This window comes from Callorhinus ursinus, unplaced genomic scaffold (assembly GCF_003265705.2).
Source record: "Callorhinus ursinus isolate GAN/ISIS: 27379988/994484 unplaced genomic scaffold, GSC_fseal_2.0 scaffold39, whole genome shotgun sequence".
In the NCBI taxonomy this organism is placed as follows: Eukaryota; Metazoa; Chordata; class Mammalia; order Carnivora; family Otariidae; genus Callorhinus; species Callorhinus ursinus.
Genome location: NW_027397101.1, coordinates 3,406,054 through 3,420,745, shown reverse-complemented (window position 1 = coordinate 3,420,745; position 14,692 = coordinate 3,406,054). Strand labels below are relative to the sequence as shown.

The 14,692-nt window shown below is 39.1% G+C and overlaps 1 protein-coding gene across 6 annotated transcripts in view; it reads left to right on the top strand.

The window, feature by feature from the left end:
- Window positions 1-12,460, top strand: part of TUT7 (terminal uridylyl transferase 7) — a 65,767-nt gene extending 53,307 nt beyond the window's left edge. For 4 of the 6 annotated variants that reach the window (XM_025851706.2, XM_025851708.1, XM_025851707.2 and 1 more), the window contains exons 27-29: window positions 457-533; window positions 911-974; window positions 11,406-12,460. In XM_025851706.2, coding sequence (XP_025707491.1) covers window positions 457-533; window positions 911-974; window positions 11,406-11,473 — 209 coding nt within the window. In that variant the 3' untranslated portion in view covers window positions 11,474-12,460. The remainder of the gene's footprint in view (window positions 1-456; window positions 534-910; window positions 975-11,405) is intronic. The other 2 variants (XM_073880683.1, XM_073880682.1) reach the window with 2 other exon arrangements.
- The last annotated feature ends 2,232 nt before the right edge of the window (window positions 12,461-14,692 follow it).

Below are 14,692 nucleotides of genomic sequence, written 5' to 3'. Positions count from 1 at the left end.
TTAAGTTGTCTACTAGTGAAGCTGTCAAAACAAAGCAGTGCTTCTGGAAGGCTGCAGGGGCAGCAGCAAATCAAGGAGAGCCAGGGGTATCCTGGGGTGGGAGGCTGGGTATTATCAAACCTAAAGAAAAGCAATAGAATCTTGGATTCCTCAGAATGCAGTATTTACACATTAAAATCGAGTAGTCACTGTATCCTAACAGTGAAATAGGAAAGGAGGAGTGGGGCTAGAATATGGGGCATTTCCTCCAGTAGCAACTCAAAATACTCAGTTGCTTCTTCCTGTGGAAAAATTATGCTGCCCTCTCTCATTTCTTCAAATATGTTATTATTTTGTCCACACAATATACTGAGTGGAGCTTCTGTCCTATCCACAGAAAATTGTTCTGTGGAAGTTTGAAAACAGGGCTACTGCTTTCATTTTAAAGTGAGAACAAAATGCTAATTTTTTTCTCAGGTATGTCTAAATCAGATTGTGTATTTGGATCCCCTTCTTCACCTAGCCCCTTGAGACCAACTGGCACATTTGCTCAGGTAAACCTAGCTCACACCTGAGCAGGAAGCCCTTGGGTCATCTTTCTGTTCAGCGAACACTTCCTGAGTGCTAGCACCTCTGCGCCAGGCCCTCAGCGAGGTGCTGGGCAGCCCCCAGCCCTGCCCTCCTTCCTCTGGCTAACCCGCCTGGCTCCTCTCTCTGCCCTCGGTGCAGCGTGTGGTGAGGCTTGCTATGTTCCAGATGGCAGGGCGTGCTTTAAGGATTCCTGAGTCTCTGTCTTGCTTTTCGATTAACTTGCAAAGTTCTGCCTTCCACATGCCTAATTTCGGCCCTCCTTGGATATGGTTACCGTTTTAAGGCTGTTTTCAAATGCTCTTCCTTTCGATTTTGTAAACCAGTCTATTTCATTTTTTAGGCAGTGCTTTTACATGAAGACAAAAAGAAACAAAAAACAACTATATTTTTGAGTCCCCAGTCAGGTATGTGGGTTTTAAAAAAAACAAATGTGTGTTATTTTATTTACTGCATAGTTTACCACATGCCTTTTGAGATGCTTCCTTTGAGTAAGTGGTTTTAACAGGGACTGGACATTACAATCACTCGGGGTACTTTTAAAAATACAGTTGCCCTGCCCCCACCTTTACTTCCTAAATCCAGTTCTTCAGTGGTTAGGCTTGGGCCTGCGTATCTTTTAAGTGTTCTAAGGTGATTCGTATACCATCCCTGAGTAGGAACCACGGTCTTTAATTATTTGTTCCTCTTTCACACTTTTTCTTTCTGCTTTGAAATTGCCACTGTCTTGTCAGCAGTGTGTTCTCCTCATGAGACTATTTGCCATGCGCCAAAGTAAGGAAAGAAAGTAATTGTTGGCCTGAACTCCACTCTCTGTCTCTCAGCTACACCATTTATTCATTCCTTCAACAAGTACTTAGTAAGCCACCACCACCCCCGGCCAGCCCCAAGTGCGGGGTATGAGCCTAAACACTGGCGATACAGCAGTGAACCAGCAAAGCCCCTGTTCTCATTCACTCTACATTCTTGTCAGAAGAGGTGCGGACTTCTTACGGCAACAAGTGCTGAGGAATACAAAGCAGGAAAAGGGAATGCTGGGTAGGGAGGTGGCCATTCTGTTAAGTAACATTTATTTATGCAAAGAATCAAATCAAGGAAGGGGCAAGTCAGGGGAAGTTGGAGTTAGACCGTTACCACAGAACTAAAAACCACTGTTGTCCCCGGCATCACTGCGTGGCGGGAGCAGGGAGGGGGGTGTTAGGAAGCCAGGTCAGGGTAGGTGGCTGTGGATCATGAGGCACCTTGCGCACTGGCCGGATTGGATTTCTTTCTGCCTGTGAGATGGACAACTGTTGGAGGGTTTGGAGCAAAGGAAGTATAATCTGAATTCTGTTGCAGAAGGTTCCTTATGGCTGCTGTGAGGCAGTGAGGGTGGCGACAGACCCAACAGGAGGCTCCTGCAAGAGCTCAGGGGAAAAATGGTGCCGGCTTACACTCGGGTGGGAGCAGAGGGGCTCGTGAGGACTGGTCATGTTCTGGATATTTGGAAGGTGGCACCAGCGTGGGTTGTCGCTGGGTTAGATGATGACATAGGACAAAAAATGAACCCAAGATGAGCAACTGGAAGAATGGAAGTGGGATTTCCTGTATTGAGAAAGACACAGGAAGAGCAGATTTCAGGAAGAAAGAGAGTCCAGTTGTAACCATGTCTGTTTAGGAGACTGCTAGATGTCCGGGTAGAGATGCCGGGTAGCCAGCGGGATGTACGAGCTAGGTGTTTAGAGCAGAGGTCCAGGCTGAAGACCGAGACTTGAGTATTTTCAGTGTAAAGATAGTGTTTGAAGGCCTGGGTAGGAATGGGGTCACCTACAAAGTAATGCAGAAAGAAAAAAGAAGAACATTTAAAGACTCAAATGAAGAAGACAGAAGATGGTCAGTGAGGGAACAGGGTGGCAAGAGAGCTGGCTCCTGGAGTCAAGAGCTGGCTCTAAGGACAAGGGTCCTCAGAGAGGGCTTGACCATTCGTGGGCATCACTGCTGAGAAGTCTGGTGCAGTGTAGACTGCACTGTAAGCATTGCATTTGGCAGTGCTCAAGTAAGTCATGAGGGACTCTGAAAAGAGCCATCCGTCTGGAGTGGAGAGGACAGAAAGCTGACTGCAGGGGTTTCTGGCAAGAAGTGCTGGAAGGGGAACTATGGGCAACCAAACCTCACACCATCCCCACCTGGCCCACAGGCCTGTGCACAGATGCTTAGAGGGAGGCCAAACTGGGAGGCTCTGCCTTTCTCCACTGTTTCGAGAATGCTTTTGAGTCAGGAAAGGGGAGGGAAACTTGAGAGGGAAAAGGAAAAACAAAGTAACTGAGGAACTTTTTCAGTTTTAGTAAGAAGGGATGAAACTCTAAACTCGGTAACAAATATTCTGAGTTCTGCCTGCAGACACCCTTAGTAACTTTGCTTAGTCTCTCTCTCTCTCTCTGTCTCTCTTATTCAATAAGCTAGGCTTAAGGGAAATTATAAGCAAATGGAGCATGTGTAGTCTTTTTAACTTGATTGTACAGTTTGAGGTTTCTGAAATTTTTTTAAAACTTCATTGATAAAACTTGACATTTTTGTATGTAGTGTAAAACAACCCACATGTTTTATGATCAGCTTTTACATATTGTATGTTATTGCTGATGTACAAATACTGTTTGTTTTTAGCTTGGAGAGATGCTGTGTTGGTTAGAATGTGAAGAGACAAAGCTGTCTCTGCTATCAGTTATTGAGAAATAGCACTCCCAACCCTTGGAGCCTTGTAGGTCCCGAAGTAGAGAGAGCGCTTCCCTGCTTTGGTCTGAGATAAGCCAGGGTGCAGTGATCTCACCCTGGGAAAGCTCCGAAAGCTCCCAGCAAGGAATGTTTGGTTGTCTCTACTCTGAATGTTGTTAACAAGAGAAAAATAAATGGAATTGTTAACTTATTTAAAAGCTACTTCCGTTTCTGTCAGTATGGAGATGAAGTATCTCAAGTATATACAATAATCTAGGAATAGGCATTTATTTTTATGCTATGTGAATTTCAGGGATTTTTTTTTTTTTAATGATTGGAGAAAACATTTAAAGTGGCATCAGATCTCTGAAGAATTACAATTTAAGAGGCATGGGCATTAGGTTGGTATAGAGTGAGGTCAGATGATTCAAAGAGAAAGAACCAGAAATCTTCAGAGAAGTACCACACTTACCTAAAAAGGGAATGGTGGACATAAAGGTAAAGATGCAGGAGGCTCTATGAGAAAATGCAGGAGCAGCTGTTTGCTGGGAAGATGTTGTCATTGTTCTCAGTAGAATGCATGGACGGATGTAAAAAAACAAGAAAAGTTCTAGTGGGAAAACCCCCCAAATCCAACAGAAGTGAAATAGGACTGGGGCCCTATTATGAAACGATTTGATTGACAGCGAGAGCGACCATGAAAGACAGAGGAAGAGGCTGACAGGCTGCCTCTGAAAGCCAAGTACAGGGAACAGACTCCTCCGCAGTGTGTGCGGTTGCTTCCCGTAGATCCTCTGAGAGTTTGAGGGTCACGGAATTGTACCATATGTAGACAAGCCAAAAGAGTGTTGTTTTTACAAGCTTCAGCCTTGAAGAGATATTTCCAGAACATTACACAGAGGAAAAAGACCGATCCTTGCTTAGTCGAGATGTTCCTTTTGCCAAGGGTAGGATGTGGAAGAACATGGCCTCTGCTGTCAGATTGCAGGATATGATTTCTAGCTTTGTAATCTTGAAAAACCTGCTTACACGCCACTTGACTCAGTTTCCTCATCTGTTACAAGGGGATAATAATACCTGGCTTGTAGGGATGTTGAGAAATCCATGTAAAAGCGCTTAGAACAGCACCTGCACGTAGCAGCAGAGCAGAGGTTTGTAGGGGCGGTGCTACATGGATGCTCCTGCACGGCGTCCGTCAGCGTGGCTCCTGCTAAAGGCTTTACACATCTTGAAAGTAGAAATCTATTACAATTTTCTAAATTTTTTTGTAAGTGGGGGAAGAATACAGATGTTGGACATCTGGACATATACCTGGAAATGGCATTACCAACTGACAATAAGGATTTCTGTAATTGCCTTCTGTGTCAAAGACTTACATATTTATAAATATTTTCAGCAACTGTAAAACTTAAAGCTTTAATTTACTACAGAAGAAAAATTATTACAACAAACATACCTACTTTATACCAGGAAAAAAGAAAACATTTATGAGTGGCTAAAATCTATCTTAATTAAACTCCTCAATCAACAACCGTTAAGACTTGTCAGATTTATCCACAATAAATTCACCCAAATTGTCTATATTATAAATCTGAAATATGTCTCAACTGTAGATAGTATTAAATTTCCTGAGAGCTCTTCTTTTCCACAGTACTAAATATGTGACACACAGGTGGTTTCCTGTCGGTAGGACAGCCCCTATTCTCTCCCATTAGCCATATTGACCTCAGGCAAGAGACCTGCTTTCTCTGAGCTCCAGAGGTCTCATGTAGAGAAGGGCTATAGCCCCATTTATCTCATCAGATCCTGAGATTAAAGCACCCAGCCCATAATAAGCCAAGTTCTCTTTCCTGATCCCTCCTACTCCATTCCTTTCTACTGGGCTACATATAGTCCCTAACTCCCAAATGAGAGAGTAGTGAATAGAAGATTCCATGAATTTCCTTGTTCTTCATTGTGACTCCCCTCCCCCTCATACACAGCTGACACAGTGCCTTCGATGTTCAGTGGGTTTTACTGATTAGAGGTATATTCATTTTGAAAGAATAAAGACTGAGTGGGAGGAGGGTCAAGAATAAGAGCTTTCAAATCAGACGTACTTGAGTTTTGAAATACAGCCCAACCGTCTGCTGGCTTTTCAGCCTCTGTCAAGTTACCAGACCTCTCTGTGCCTCAATTTCCTTATCAGTAAATTGGGGCTGACACCTCAGGACAGTTGTAAGGATTAATTTCCCTTACGTAAAGCCCTTTTCACAGCATCTGGCACATAGTATTCCTCAGCAAGTTACCACTGCCTTGTTACTGGTGTAAACCGTCTCCTGCCTCACTGTTAACCTCCTTCTTCTAATAGGACAAATATATCATGGAAGTTTGTAACAAAAGAGGAGTATGTGGAGGTTGTAGAACCATAGTCCACTGGTTTTCATGCATCAATGAATTACTCTGGTTTACATAATTTATTCAGAATGAGACTCTCAAAAAAACTAACATTTCTCTATTCCTTATGCCTCCCCCTTCTTGCAAAAAAGGTTATATTTCAAAAAAAACTACGTGTGTCTCTTCATTTATTCCATTTTAATCTCACAGTTTGAAATCCTAAAAACTGGAGATGTTGTGAGAGATTGATGGTATCTTTACTCCCTCATGATGATGTATATATACTATTACAATTTTTTTCCTTGACCAGAATTTAAAAGCCTAACTAATTTAAAAAAAAAAAGTGATCTTTATGATAGTAAATTTAAAATAACAGCAATGGGGTGCCTGGTTGGCTCAGTTGGTAGAGCATGCAACTCTTGATCTCAGGGTTGTGAGTTCAAGCCCTGTGTTGGGTGTAGAGATTCCTTAAAATCTTTAGTAAAGTAAACTAACAGAAATACTTTTGTAAACAATATGGGGAGACCTTGTTATCATTGAGTACAGATCATTCTTTTTGATACCCTTCCTGATATTCCGGTATATGAACATACCATTATTTATTTAATCATTCCTTATTAATGGACTAGCTACTTTCAAATATTTGGTATATCAGTTATCCTCCCAAACTTTTTTGCTCTCATATTCTTCCCTCAAAATGTAGAAAGCCCATATATCTCATATATTCTTAAGTTGATATCTAAATTTTTCATCGAAATTGCAAAGCATATAATCCCTGAGGTTTTTTTAAATAAATGTTGACATTTCAAAATAAAACTTACCAACTAGCCTTAAACGTATCAAATGAAATTAATACCTCACTGCTTTTTCATACACACTACCATTCATTTACAGCTCCGTAATAGGCAGAAATTTTACATCATTTTATTTTCCTCCTTGAATTCTTGTTTTACTTCCATCTTAAGTTGGTGTATTTTTATCATATATATTTCAAGCATTTTAGGGGCACCTGGCTGGCTTAGTGGGTAGAGCATGTGACTCTTGATCTCAGGGTTGTAAGTTCGAGCCCCACTTTGGGTACAGAGATTACTTAAAAATAAAATCTATTTAAAAAAAAAGATTCAAATTCAAGTATTTTATTGATCAGCCTATCCTCCTTATCTACAACAAAAATACATAAATCGGATTTTTTAAGCTTTTTATCAAAATGTACAAATTTCTTTTAAATTGGGTTTTTGCATTAGAATATATAAATCAAAACACGTAACAATTTTTCATTAAAAATTAGTGAAAGAGATTTTTCTTTTTATGCTTACATCCTGAAAATGACTGCCATTTAATGAAATAGATGGGATTTTCCCCATGCAGTCATGTATTTTTGGATCAATACTAGAGGAATAAAACAGTGTTCCTTAAAATTTCTATTCCAAATCTTTTTTGTTTTTATAGTGGGTAAACATCAAGAAACCCTAGTAGTCTTTATGATAGCATATTAAAAATAATAGATATGCTTTCTTTGGAAATGGAAGATGTATTACAACAGTGTCACTCAGTTTTTGCCATTCCTTTTTAAACAAAAAGACCAAAAATCACATAGTAATGAATCATCAGGAATTATTTGTGATGAACATCAGCTATCAGTGTAATTTTACGAAAGCTAAAAATTTGGAAGTTTTATTAGATACCAGCATGTCGTTTGCCTTCCTGCCTCCTCAGGTTTTTTCCCAGAGCCATGTACCACATAAAGATTTGGATGAGTAGGAAACATGCCTCTCTTTTATAAAATAGAAGGAGGACTGTGAAAGGAAGACTGGTGTGCCTCCTGGGAACCAGCGCAAAACCTTGGCCACAGAGGCACTCTCAGAAAAAATCCAGGTAGACATGAGGCACCGCTGTCAAGTCCCCTAAAGCTCCCTGTCCGCTCATCCTGTTCAGTTGGCTCAGGAATACATGTACCCAAGTTTGAAGACTGTTTATGTCAACTACTACGAGGCATATTTGCCTAGTTATTTCCTCAGGATAAATTCCTAGTCAGTAGAATGATAGGTTAAAAAGTACGCACCTTCTGACAATGAGGCCGGCAATGCCAACGGGATTGTTGACAACCCCAGAGAGTCCCTGACTGCCTGCTTCCCAGACCCTCACTTCATGGGAATAGTCTTTTGCCCATCGGCTTGTATTCTCCGTTGAAGTGTCCTGTTTTTCACATGTTTTCATCTGTATTTCTTCATGTTTCTATCTTTGTATTTTTTAATGAGGGTATTCATCTTTGTTTTTAGCTCTTTACACATAGAAATCCATTCGTGCTTTGTCAGATGTCTTCTGTCCTTCACCACCACCACTCCAGTTTATTATTCTTTCAGCCTCATTTATGATTTGTTTTGCCATATAGACAGTTTGTTGTTTTAGTAGTTTCAACTAGCCAACTTTTAGGTGATTTCAAGTCATGCGTATAGAGTTTTATAAATTTCATGTTCTTCCCCCAGATTACATAAAAATTCATCCATGTTTTATTTCTAGCAGGTTTGCTTTTTTACATGCACATTTTTATATGAAATTTCTTCAGGTATGATGAGATTTATTTTTTTATATAGGGGATGTAGTAATAAAACTATTAGTACTGTTCTTAGAAAACAGTGGTTTCCCAACATGTTGGGAAAAATATATAGATACAAATAGAACTCATCTACTAGAGAACTGACCTTATTTTTTTCTCATTTTCTTCTCAATCTTTTCTCAATAAAAGATCATTAAGATGGTTGAAGTCTCCTTTGACTACCATCCAAGACCCATTCCTTCATGTCCCCTACACCCCAGAGGCATCTGTTATTATGAGTTCAGATGTTCTTCCAGTCCTTTTTTTAAACTTACATATGTCCCCTTTAACATATGTATCCGTGGTGAATTTTTTAATTTGAATGATGTATTACACTGTATAAGAATGTTTTACAACCTTTCTCATATCTATTTAATGAAGTGATTTTGAAATGTATATATATTGCTATATATAGATTGTTTTATTTTCTTCCCAGTATTCCATCTATGAATACAGAATATATTATCCATTACTAGCACATGAGCATTTAGATTGCATTTGGTTTTTTGCTCATATAAACAGGGCTGTAGTGAACATTCTTGTCTGAATCTCCTTGAGCATGTATGAGACATTCTATAGTTTGTGTATCTAGAAGTCAACCTGTCAAGTCATAGCATATGTGCATTTTCAACTTAGATTATCAAGTTATTGGTTGAAATAATTGCCACTTCCACCAGCAGTGTTTATTTTTGCAAATTTGGTGGGTGAAGAATACCTTGGTGTTGTTCTAATGTATATTTTCTTGGCTCTGGTGATGCTGTTATATGTTTATTAGCCAGTTGGAGTTATTCTTCTGTGAATTCCCTGTTCATATCATTTGCCCATTTTATATGTTTGTTGACGAGTTGGAGTTCTGTAAAATCCCTATTCCTCGTTTGCCTATTTTCCTGTTGCATTATCATTTCCTTAATTTGTAAGTGTTCATTTTTTTCTGAATACTCCTTTATTATATACATTCCCGATATCTTCCTCCAGTATATCTTGTCTTTTAACTTGTGTCTGTTGCCATTCCAAAGTTTTAAATTTTGAGATAATCAATGATGGATTTTCCATGGTTAGTTTTCATGGTCATGTAGCTCAATGATTTTAGGGTCATCTTTAAGAAATTCTTCCCTGAGTTCATAAAGTTATCCATCTATAGTTTCTTCCAATAGCTTTAAAACTTTATTTTTTTTTTTCTGTTTAGATCTTTAACGCATCTGGATTGTGTGTAAAGTACGAGGTGTAGTGATCTAAACTTTTTGTCCCTGGAATGATAAGTCTATCCTCAATGCTTTGGGCAGTTCAGAATATCAAAGATTTGTTGCCTGTAGACCAGTCAAAGCTCTAGGGTATAAATACCAAAAGAGAGTGCTTTGCTTCTTCCTGATATCACTCATTTGTCACTGTGAATTGACTGTCTAGATGCTCTGCTTCAAAAAGTTTGCTTCTGGGGGGCATAAGTTTCTATTTGCATACTTAGTATGATTGCTTTAGTAAATGTAGACAGGCAAAATGAATAAAATAAAAGCCATTTATACTTCATTCTAGAGCATAACTATTTAGGTTTGAGAAATAAAGTCTTCCCATGTTTTTCACATCAATGTACTAACAATGGCTAACATTTACTGAGTTCTTTGTTATGTGCCAGCTACTGTTCAGTTGCTTACCTGTGTCAGTGTATTTAATCTTCAGAATAACTCCAAGGGGGTAGGTGTAATAGCTCACATTTTACAGATGAGGAAAATGAGGCACCAAACATTTGATTGATGGGGTTTTTCATTTGTTTTTAATTTTTAGTAGTTTTTTAAGTAGGCTCCATGCCTAGTGTGGAGCCCAGGGCAGGGCTTGAACTCACCACCCTGAGATCCAGACCTAAGCTGAAATCTAGAGTCAGACGCTTAACCAACTGAGCCACCCAGGTGCCCCTTTAATTAGTTTTTATGAAAATACTATCTGTGTGGTTTTATAACCTACTTTTTATATTATTAATTATCCTTTTATGCAAATCTAGTATTCTGTTGTGTCCATTATATACTTAGTCATTCATATCACACGTTTTGGATGTTTAAGTTATTTGCATACTTCAATTATTATAAGATTTCTGTGAATATTCATTTAGCAAAATCCCAACCCACTTCTCTCCTTCTGATCTTCCTTCAACTTGGTGATCAAAAATTGTTTTAATCTGCATTTCTTTGATTACTCACTGGTACTAAATGTTTCTTATATACACTCATGCTTTTTTTATCCTCTTCCATGTATCGCTTCTTATTTTCCCAGCTGTATGCTGGTGTTCATCTTTTCTCTACTGACTTGCCTTAGTGCAAGCCTTTCTCACAGGTGGAGGTGGTGTGCTTAGGTAACTTCCCCACCCCAAAATTACATGAATATTCACTACTTCTTATACTTTGATGCTCTTATATTCTGTAATTCATTTGGAATTGGGTGGAGAGGAAGGGTATGTTGTGGGAAAGAAAACTAACTCTCCCCTCCCTCCCAAAATGACTTATTTGACACAGTACCAGTTATTGAATAATCCATACTTAACATCATTGGTTAGAAATGCAACCTTTGTTATATACCGCTTTCTGAAACATAATTACTTAAGAATTTCTCAGTTTTCTTGTTTCATTGATCTGTTTGTGTACACTCCAGAACAAAACTTATTAACTCTTCTGTAGTATGATTTTAATTAGTAATCCACATTTCTGTCCTTTACCTGTAAATATAATAAATTTCTTTTTTTTCATTTCTATCAATAAGTTATTGCTAGAATGTCACCATTCACGGGTTCATATCTGCAAAGTAATGATACAAGATATTTATTTCTAACCAAAGAATCTGTTGCAATCTGTTCTGTGTGGCTGTTAAGTGAAGACACTGATGTATGCAAAGCAGAGGTTTCGAAACGTCCACCTGGCCCTCTGCATCAACATGGAAATAGTGATTAGAATGATGTCACTCTAGCAACCTGCCTGCATTTAGAAAGAATTTTGACTAGGTTTGTGTTTAATAGATCATGTTCCTTACATACCTTCTTTATATCTAGCCTTGCTTACTCAATTCAAAATAAGTGACCAATACCAGTGTGAAAAGTTTCTGTAAATAATTAATAAGAAGTAATTTTATGGCTTTTGTGATAAAGTGAGGCTTGTTTTATTTATGTTGGGTTTTGTTTTTTCCCCCCCTCTAGGTAGCCTTTCCAGTAAATATATGACTCAGGGAAAAGCCTCAGCGAAGAGGACCCAGCAGGAATCATGAGGGAAGGAAAAAATGCAGCACTCTAAATGGCCACTCAGGCGTTCCTATTCACTTTGAAATTAGGTTCATTTCACAGGACACAGCAGCATAGATCAGGCTTCAACTTAACATTTAAGGGAAATGTCAGATTTTTTTTAACTTAATGAAATTGTTAATGAGGAAAAATAAATTTAATACAGTCTCACGTACCACAAATCCCCATAGATGTAAGCATTTTAAGAGAAAGCCATGATATATGTATTTAAGCCAGGTTTTATTTTTTTTTAAGCCAGGTTTAAAAAAAAAAAAAAGTATAACTGTTGGGCCAGTATTCAGTGAATACAATTTCATGGTTTTTAATTCTTTCAAAGCACACTGAAAGTGGTGTGCTGATAAACCCTGAGTAAATTAACCCTTTTTTTCACCTACAAATCCCTTTTTTGTTTTGAAGAGGGGAAATTATATTTATTGTTTACTGAATCCTTGTGTGAAAGCATATCAAATATGTGTGAACTGCTCCTACTGTATTTACAATTTACAAGCCTTATTTTATTGATATTTGTAGAAGTGACAACGCGGAACATGAGTACCTATTTATGCGAGCCTTCCATGGGTCAGCAGCGCCACCGAGGGGCTCTGGGGTTTTTTCCCCTCTCTAATTTTAAGTTAAGTTGACATAGAATTCCTATACTCATAAAAATGAAGTAAGGAAAACAAGTAGTCCTGTTTGCTGCTAAAAACATTTTCAAAGGAAAAATGACAAAGTAGAAGTGCTTTTTACTTTTTATGATACTCAGAAATTAGGGTGGAGAACTTTTAAGAAATCCCTGAGGATTAAAGAGGCCGTCTCTGCCAATCACAAATTTGGTTGGTGTCATTTTGGGTCTGACTGGAGCCCTCCTGGAACTGTTTCTCTAACTCCACAAGCCATCCAGAAGTAGTATGTGGTCAGAATTATGCCTCGGTTTATTTATCATTTTGAAATAAAATCAGAATTTCAACCTGTAATTTTATCCACATTACTTTCTAGCGAGAGTCCCAAATTTCATGAGGAAACCAGATGAAGGAGGGCAGTACAGATCTGCTCTTTATCTCATGCTCCCTCTACTTGTGCTCATGCGATCTCCTGTTCATTGACCCCACTGTGTGCCAAGCACTGGGAAGGAATGCCCACAAGAGAGGTACAGGCTTGGTGGGATGAAGACAGAGAAGGATGGGGAGGGTGTATGCTGGGCAAGCATTCCCAGGTAGGAGAGGGCTCAGAAAATAACACCTGTGAGCCCTTCTTTTCACCTACTTGAAGACATACTCCAGTTAAAGAAAAATCCTATCAAAATTACGTACCGAATTTGGGAAGTTGTGGTAGAAAGGATTAGTGATCATTCCTTACTCAGTTTGGATGAACCCAAACTCCTCAATTAACCGCATGAATTATGTACACTGGGCAGAAGCTGCTCTCCTGATTTCTCTTGCCTTCAGCATGAAAATGAACTTGACTGGGCACACAATTCTTGTCACACTTTCTTTGGAAAGCCTATTAATGCTGTCTTCTGGCATGATAGCAGAAATCAGAGGCCTCCCTTGTAGATTTTATTTTTCTGCTTGGATACTTCAGTGTTTACTTAGCCCTGTAAGTTTTGTGTCCATGACTTTTGTCTGAAACAAAAGCAAATCCCATGTATCTCCCTAGCCCAGTTTGGTTTTTTGGTTGTTGGTTTTTTTCAACTTGGGAAAGTATGTTCTTAAATTTTTTTTTTCTCAAAAATACTTTTGTCTTTTTTCAGCATTTCTCTGTCATCTTTTTCCTTCATCCTAATCTCCACATGACTAGCTGGATTTTTTATGTCATTTTGCTGTTTTCTGTCTCACATGAATTTTGTCATTTTACTTCTGATCGTCCTTAATGTACCTCAGCCACCTTCCCTTTTCCTCTCATTCAAGTTTATTGTTACTATCTTCCTTTTCATGGAAACCATGTTTCCCTTATATCCTTTTAAGAATGTTAAAAAGCTTCCTACATTTTATTCTAATTCCTGTGGTAGATTTCAGTCCCTCACACTGATCAATGGGACAGTGACCAGTGTTTGCCAGACCTGGGGAATGGATGACCCTTGACTTGGGCACTGGTCACAGCCCCTTTTCAGCGCCCCAGCCAGGGGACAAGTGCATCTGCTCCATGCTGAGGCCAGCTTCCAGGGTGTAGTTATCGTTCAGATGCAGCTGGCCTGTCCCTCCGCAAGCTCCACAAATGCTCCACTAGCACAATTTCCTTTCCTCTTTCTCCCAGGAACAAACAAGAAAATGAAATCTATTCTTAACAGTCCCAGTCTACACTTTCTAATCCCTTGCTCAGTGTGTACAGTATCAACAATGTGCACACTTGGAGACGTTACTAAAATGTTCTGACATAACTTCAGTTTACTTTTCATTTTCAAATGTGTTTCACAAATGGTTCTATTAAAAAAAAAAAAATCTTTCCTGAGTGGGAAAAAATCCTGACTTAGGTTAATAGGGTTCATAGTGTTACAGGCAAAAAAAAAAATGTTCAGAACAGAATTCAACAAACTCCCGTAAAACTGTAAAGATGTGCTCATTGTTTTTTTTCTTTGAAAGTAGGCATGTTTGGACAACAGCAGTCAAGAATTCAGCACACTTCCCTGTGTGGAATTCTAGACTTGATTCGGGTCTCTGGCTCTGCCAGTTTTCCTGCTGAGAGTGTGGCAATCCCCCTAACCTCATGGCAGTTCAGTTTCCGTGCCTATAAAATGGAAGTCACCCCTGCCCTTTCACAGAGTAGTGAGGAGCAAGTGAGGTCTTAACTAGGAAAAACACTTTTTTAAATGTCTAAGCCCTGAAACTAAGGCCTGAATTGCAACACTGAACATTTCCCTATTTTAAGCTTTTAACCTATTGGTGGAAATCTAAATGTGGTTACAGCTTGCCAACTCCCTCAACAGTTACCACACCCACCTCAAGACACCCTACACACCCACCTCAAGACACCCTAGGACAGCTGCTGTCCTGAGATAAGGGAGCCCACATATTTCTTACATAGTCATGAAAACCTAAGGCCAATTTATCTCGGGGACCTGCACCAGTTTGAGATAGCATTAGGTATGCCTGACCCACTAACAAGTAGATTATGTGACTTACCACTCACATGCAAAACAGCCAACCAAGTTAAAAACTGAGTAGTGTGTATTAAATAGATGAAAGAATTAAACATACATGGGGGATCCT